The sequence below is a fragment of the Lithobates pipiens genome, unplaced genomic scaffold (genome assembly GCF_037356315.1).
Source record: "Lithobates pipiens isolate NorthernLeopardFrog02 unplaced genomic scaffold, aLitPip1_a1.2 Scaffold_19, whole genome shotgun sequence".
NCBI lineage: Eukaryota > Metazoa > Chordata > Amphibia > Anura > Ranidae > Lithobates > Lithobates pipiens.
Window position 1 is genome coordinate 170944800 of NW_027507764.1, and position 8223 is coordinate 170953022.

The window sequence follows — 8223 nt, forward strand, 5'->3', positions numbered from 1 at the left end:
GCTCGTTTGGCAGAAAATTTACAAACTTGTCCTATGTTTTTTTTCGCTTGAAAAACATCCAACGTTCATCGATTTTGTGCCCATTAACTGGCTGAAAAAGAATGATTGTCTAAATGACCGAATTTCAGTCGAATTTTCGTATAGTGTATGGCCAGCATAAACATCCACCTTCATGTATAAACTGATACAGCTAACAAAATAGTATTCCTTACAGAATGGTAATGAATACGTTGAGAGCTGCAGTGTGTTATTGTGCTGGTAACGTGCACGGTTCTTAAATAAGATATGCTCATTCCGTGCAGCTTGATTTTATTATAAATGACATAATACCCACTTCTGATATCAGATGTATTTTGTGAGCAAATAACTTCAGAGCCAAATATTTGCCACCGATTTGCTTTTAACGAATCTTTAAATTCAGTCATATCTACTGTACAAAAGGTTCAGGACTCTAAATAATCTATTTTAATTTCTTATTTATAAAAGGGGTAAAAAAAAAAATAAAAAAAGTCAAAAATTAAAACAAAAAAAAAAAAAATATATACATTCCCACAAGCAAATATCAGTATGACCAGAGTCCTTGTCCATCATTCTTAAAAATAAAAAAATAAAATAAAAAGTAGGAAACAAAAATGTAAGCAACTTATGTTAAAAGAACAATTTTTTTTTATTTTTTTTACTGCAATAGGTAACCTGTGTGTAAACTTTAAAGCCTCCTTTAAAATAAAAGCAATAGATATTTGTGAGAGGCAAATATTTGTAGTAGCCAAATGAAGCTTGTGATTGATTGAGGAAAGGAGGGCTCAGCAAAGCCTGAAGACTTCACCAGCTAATTGTTTTCAGTATTGACTATAAAATAAGACAAAAAGGGATAATGAAGAGCGAATTCTGATATAAATTAGGTTATATACGCTGCATAAAAAAATAAATAAAAAAAAGCAAGCAGTGTTACTGAAATGGAAAAATAAATAAAAAAAGTGTATTCTGAACTATTAGAGATTGCCCAAATGTACATGAAGAACCTCTATTTTACTAATCGGTGAATGCCATTATGGGGTTGATTTACTAAAACTGTAAAGTACAAAATCTGGTGCAGCTGTGCATAGAAACCAAGTAGCTTCCATTTTTTATTTATTTTTTTGGTCAAACATTAATTGAACAAGCTGTTAGAAGCTGATTGGCTACCATGCACAGATGCAGATTTTGCACTCTCCAGTTTTTTTAGTTGCACTAGATTTAATTTACTAAAACTGCAGTGCAAAAAATGTAATGCAGCTCTGCATAAAAACAGCTTCCTGGCTTATTTGTCAAAGCTTAAATTGTACAACCTGAAAAGTTAGAAGCTGGATGTGCAGAGCAGCCAATCAGCTTCTAACTTCAGCTTGTTCAATTGTTTGAAAAAAAAAAAAAAAAAAAAAAAAAAAAAAAAAAACACAACCTGGAAGCCGATTCATTTCTATGCACAGCTGCACCAGTTTTTTGCACTTTAAAAAGTTTTAGTAAATAAATTGGGAACAAAACTAGTAGTATACACCCAAGACCTGAATATTAGGGACATTTCCAGATGAATCTGACATTCACTGCCGGTCAAATTCCTGACTCCATCAAAGAGCTATATTAATAAAAAAAAATAAAAAATAAAAAAAAAAACGGAAAACTATTTCTCTAAAGAAACAGAAGGGTTTTGCCTAGCAGACATTCGTTTCTCATCAAGGTTCTAGTTGTCTCGCGGCGATAGGAAACATTGCTCTGGTAGCAGAATTTATAAATATACCCCAAATGACAAGCCGTATCACACGTCCTAGCAGGTGACAATCTGCACCACACCAGTCCCCCCCATTTCTTACGCGAGTGTCACAACAGAAGAAGACACAAAAGACACAACATTTACTATGCAATTTAACATAATCACAACTTACGCTAAACGACAAACAGTGCAGAAAGGAATGTGAGCACGTGGATGTTGTAACAGGCAATCACGGATGGAGCAATAGTGCTTCAAATCCATAAGCACTGCAGGTTTGCTTTTCACCTTTTCAAGGAACAGGTACTTGAGATAACACACTGGAGTGTACTAATGTAGTAACAGACCAGTTAATAAAGGCAGTACAACGCGCAACACAGATGTCCAAAGTGCAGTCACTTCTAGCAACCTGATGTTGGATTTACTACAGTCCCAACAGCAGAAGGTGTATTCTGGTTGCTATGGGCTACTGCATGTTACACCGTTCTCTTAAAATTTAGGCTCCATGCACACTAGGAGAAAAAAAAAAAGGAAGAAGGCGGCTCCTATCAGCAGCTTGAGCATTTTTTTCTGCTTCTAGAAGCAATTAGGTATTTATTTTATGTGTCCATGCACACTATTTTAAATTTAGTTTATGAAGTTTCGTCTTCTAGGAGCAGAATTATTTTTTTTGCCAGAAAGCTGTTAAACGTTCTCACTTAAGCTGCCACAAAAACGCTATTATAAGTGTTTTCATCCAGCAGTTGTCTGCCTTTTTTAGCTTATAGTGTGCATGAAGCCTAATTCAGAACTCAACCAACAATTCATGTCTGCTTCAATGCAATGCATTTGCTTACTAAAAATCACAATTCAACCTTTGGCAACTGGCTGAAGTACATCTTCCTAATGTCACCAAACGGGATGGAAAGATGTCCTCCTAAAAAGGTCACAAAACTGGATGGAAAGATGGTGTTCTGATGTCACTAAACTAGATAAAATTGTGTCTTCCTAATGTCACCCAACTGAATGGAATTGTGTCTACTAAGTGTCACAAAAACTGGATGGAATCAGCTCTTTCCAATGTCACAAAATTGAATGGGAATTAGTCTTCCAAGTGTCACAAACCTGGATGTTTCCCAATGTCACACCTAGATGGAAAAAGGTGTCCACCTAATGCCCTAAACTTGGATGGAATAAATGTTTCCCAATGCCACACCTAGATGGAAAAAAGGTGTCCATCTAATGTCCAAAAACCTGGATGGAATAATTGTTTTCCAATGTCACAGCTAGATGGAAAAAGGTGTCCACCTAATATCCTAAACCTGGATGGAATGATGGAAAGGGGTCCACCTAATGTCCTAAAAATTGGATTGAATTGTCTCTTCCTGATGCCATGAAACTAGATAGGAAGGTATCCTCCTAGATTGACAAAACTGGATGAAATGTGTTCAGCGTCACATATTTTGAAGCAGACTAGGTCTTAAAGAAGCATTAACCAGTTTATTGCTGTGTCACCTTTTCTACAGTATATATATATATATATATATATATATATATATATATATATATATATATATATATATATATATATATATATATTTTTTTTTTTTATTTTTTTTTTTTTTTTTTTTAAACAAAAACATTTTTTTTGTGAAATAAACACTATTCACAATACAGACGACTTCAGTGAAAAATTATAATAATTTCACAACAAACAAAATCCAAACTCAGTTTAGGGTTTCCTTATTTCCCCTTTCCAACTAAAACAAACAATCAAACCACTAAAAGAATCAAATCTCAAAAACAGAGAACAGAGCTTGTCCCTAAAAACAGAAGTTGGTGAATACTAATAGTATAGAAAAGTTACACAAATGTCCCACAATCTGAAACATTTTCTGCTCCACATAGCAAAAATCCTTCTGAAACCATTTCTTAGAAACAAAAACTTTACAGTAAAAAAAAAAAAAAAAAAAAAAAAAAAAACACACCCTAAAAATGATAATGGAAGTGGACAATGCAGATTTTCCTTTAAAAATGGAAGAGAAAAAAGATGACATACATATATATTTTTTTTTTTTTACCACGTTCTGCACAAGAGTGGTAACGTTCTTTCAAGGATAAAATACACAATTATTCTGCAATAAAGTTGATGAATTGATTTTATGTAGCTTATCAGATTTCCATAAGTAAAAAACAAAAAACGCCCTGCCCCACTAAGGAGCTCTCTGAACCACATTGACATGTTTAACTGGAAAACAAAAAAATTCCTTGCCAACGTAAGAACTTTCTTGGAAACATATTGACATAAAACAATGTTTTGTGCTTATCGCAATCTCAATTTCTTTTTGCAACATGTACAAACGCAGAAATAAAATATTTACCACAATTAATCTTAACTTTCTAAACCTGTTTCTTAAAACATTGAGGGGAAGTTATCAAAAAAAATGGGAGCAGCTTTGCATGACAACCAGTTTCTATCTTCAGCTTGTTCAGTTAAGCTGTAAAGATAAAAGCTAGATTTTGATTGGTTGCCATGCACAGCTGCTCCAGTTTTGATAACACCCCCCACCAATTCCATAACAACATCAACAACAAAAAATATTTGGACAGGGCACCTATGATTTGATAAAATAAGGGAAGGCCTTCTTATTGAGGAAATACATCACACTTTGCTGAGACTTGTAGTTCTTCAGTTAAAAAGCCAGTTTGTACAAAGCAAAACATTTAACCCTTCGCCTGCAAGCTGCATTAAATGCTCCAAAGTAAATAAAATCCTAATTCTATTAGGCTACACCAACACTGGTGTTGCTCTTAAGTACAGCCAATGGAAATTCTGGTTTCATTTTTCAGTAAATTTAAAGAGAAGTCTAATTTGGTCGCTATAGGCAAAGGCCTCATTTTGTGCTCCTTTGTGCCATTTAGTGAATCAGCCTGAGGGGAAGAACATTGATAAATTAAGTGGCATCATGGACTCACCTCCTCATCATGCTGCTGACAGTAGGCCAATCTCTCGGGGTACATGGGCAGAATGGGGAAGGCGTTTCCCTGGAAGGGCGATGAGGAGGATGAGGTAGTGGCAGCGCTGGACGCCGCAGAGTTGCAGGGGGACGCTGTGCCGCTGATACACCCAGGTGCCCTGCTTCCTGGTCCAGTGAAGCGCTCGATGAAGTGGTCCTTGGTAAGTCGCACCCTTTGGTGGGCCCGTAGGCAGTTGTCGCATAGGTTCTCCTGGCAGTCGAGGCAGTGTGAGCTCGCCCCGTTACCCTCGTCGCAGGAGGAGCAGCGCGGTTCCGTCTGGTTGGGCGGCACTCGGCGCAGGAGGCTGGATGAGGAACACGAGGCCGAGCGTGGCCGCTGTTGACGCCGGGGGCCGCTTCCACCACCCCTGCTTCCATTGCTCTGCTGCTCCTCCGAGGCCCCCACCACTGCGTCCAGCAGGTTGCTGAGATGAAGGAAGGTTGAGGAAGGCAAGGCATCCATGCCCGCCTCTGACATGAGCACCTTGTGGTCGCAAACGGGGCAATGCAGCTGCATGGAGTCGCCGGGGCTCCGGTGGCCCTCCAAGCACTGGCGGCAGAAGGCGTGGAGACACGGCAAGACGTGCAATCTTCGGGGGGGCGCGCCGAGGTTCCCGCTCCCTCCGGTGCTGCTGCTGGAGGTTTGGGAGGAGGATGAGGATGAGCTGGAGGAGGAGATGGGGGCAGAGGACACGCACATCTCCTTACACAGCGGGCACAGCTGGAAATCAGACTCCGGGAATGAAGCCATTTACAGGAGGAGAGGGGGGCGATGGATGGAAAGGACACAATCAGACCATTTACAGCGGGCAGCTCTCCTCCATTCACCTGGGGCTGGTGGGGCACAGCGGGGCTTTGTTTACACTGAAGAATGGACCTCCCAGGTGAGATCAATAACACAGCAGGAGCTCAGCATTGCCCAGGTCAGCAGTCCTCCTGGAGCCTGATCCCTACCATGGAAGGGGGGCACAGTCCTTCTGGAGCCAGATCCCTACCATGGAGGGGGGGCCCACAGTCCTCCTGGATCCTGATCCCTACAATGGGGAGGGGCACAATCCTGATCCCTATAATGGGGGGGCACAGTCCTGTATCCCGATCATGGGGGGGCCACAGTCCTCCTGGATCCTGATCCCTACGATGGGGGGGCACAGTCCTTGATCCCGATCATGGGGGGGCACAGTCCTCCTGGATCCTGATCCCTATAATGGGGGGGGCACAGTCCTCCTGAGCAGGGTGACAACTTGTACTACACAGCAGCACAGAGCTGCATGCCGGACACACCCCCCTCTGCCCGATCACACCATGCACACACTGCAAGCCGCCTTCAATTATTCACCATTGGAGGATCACCTTTCCCCGGCCATCCTCCATGCAGTCACATCATCCCGGACCGGATTCCTGGACGAATCAACAGCAATCCACCAAAAGAGACGACGCGCAGATCTACCGAGAGGAGCCACTCAGTACCGTACAGGCAACAATCCGTCCACACATGTCCCCCTCCTCCCCATTTGCGGTGTCGCTCACATGTTGTCAGCGAGCGGTGATCTGCTTCTGTTTGTACACCCAGCTCTGCACGGCGCGTGCTGCCAATCTTCCCAGCCTGCCCCTAACACTGCACTTCAATGAGCAGCGCCGCACAGCGCACTTCCGCCAGAGCCTGGAGGAGGGGGGCGGAGCCTGCACGGAGGGGGAGTGGTGGGAGCCAACTGGGGGAGGAGGAGGGGGGAGTGCTGAAAAACCGGAAACACTGCCATCTACTTTACACCACAAAGGGGACGATTTACTGGAGAAGAGAGGAGAGGAGTTCTTATCGGTCTCATTAGAAAAGGCAGAAATTAATTGTTACATTTTTTGTTATGTAACTGACCCGGACAATATTTTCCACTTGTATCCAAAATACTACTGAGAAGAGCACTAATCCAGAAAAATCGATTTATTGTATTTTCTATTATTTTTATCTTTTTATTACTATTTTTCTTATTTACATGTTTCCCCAAGTTTTATTGTATTATTTTTATTTTACTTTTGTCTTCTTTTGAACATTTTATTTTGCATTATTATTTTTCTTAGTTAAATGTTTTCCTAAGATTTATTGTATCGGGTTTTTATCTTTTTTATGTGTTTTTTTTTATTTTTTACTATAATTGTAATTTCTATTATTTCAATCGTTTTTATCACTATTTTTTCCACTTGTATCCAAAATACTACTGAGAAGAGCACTAATCCAGAAAAATCTATTTATTGTATTTTCTATTATTTTTATCTTTTTATTACTATTTTTCTTATTTAAATATTTCCCCAAGTTTTATTGTATTATTTTTCTTTTACAATTATTTTCTTTTCTTTTGATCATTTTTATTTGCATTATTATTTTTCTTATTTAAATGTTTTCCTACATTTTATTGTATAATTTTATATGTGTTTTTAAAAAAAATAAATAAAGAATTATCAAAATAATGGAAAATACATTGATATCTTCTTATTACTTTTTTTCTTATTTAAATTTTACCAATTTTTATTGTATTTTTTTAAATGTTTCATTGCTTTTAAAACATGTTATTGCATTTGCAATTATTTTAATCATTTTTATTTAAATGTTTTCCCAAGTGTTATTGCATTATTTTATTTTACTCTTATTGTATTTCCCTTTCATTCGTTTTTATTTGCATTATTATTTTTCTATGTAAATGTTTCCCCCAATTTTTATTGTCTAATTTTAATTTTTTTCCATTTTAAACATCTTATTGCATTTTCTTTTATTTTGCTCTTTTTTTGTTAGCTTATTTATGATTCATTTTTCTTTCTAATATATTTAAAAACAAACATGTTTTCAAAGCAATGAAAAACTTAAAAAAGCATACAATAAAAATTGGTAAAACATTTAAAAATACAATAATAGTAAAATAAAAATAATACAATAAAACTTGAGGAGACATGTAAATGAGAACAATAGTAATAAGAAGAATAAAATGACGAACTAATAGAAAATACAATAACATTAAAAAAAAAACATAAAAAATAATACAACAAAACTTTGGAAAAAATTTAAATAAGAAATAATAGCAACAAGAAGGGAAAATGATCAAAATAGAAAATACAATAATATTTAAAACAAAGAAATATACAAAAACCTACAAATAACAAAATAAAACTTGGAGGAACATTTAAATAAGAAAAATAGTGATAGAAGATAAAAATGATGAAATAATAGAAAATACTATTTATTTATTTCAGGTACTTATATAGAGCCATCAATTTACATTGTACATTCACATCAGTCCCTACCCTCAAGGAGATTACACTCTAAGGTCCCTAACTCACATTCATACATACAGTATACTAGGGACAATTAATAATAATAATACAACAAAACTTGGGAAAAATGTAAATAAGAAAAATAACAACAAGAAGGTAAAAATGAAAATGATCAACATAATAGAAAATACAATGACATAAAAAAAATGTAAAATTTAAATGATC

The 8223-nt window shown here is 37.4% G+C and overlaps 1 protein-coding gene across 1 annotated transcript in view; it reads right to left on the minus strand.

Moving 5' to 3' along the window:
• Positions 1-6380, minus strand: part of TRIM71 (tripartite motif containing 71) — a 106537-nt gene extending 100157 nt beyond the window's left edge. The window contains exon 1 of the mRNA XM_077491470.1: positions 4700-6380. Coding sequence (XP_077347596.1) covers positions 4700-5491 — 792 coding nt within the window. The 5' untranslated portion in view covers positions 5492-6380. The remainder of the gene's footprint in view (positions 1-4699) is intronic.
• Between the last annotated feature and the right edge of the window lie 1843 nt (positions 6381-8223).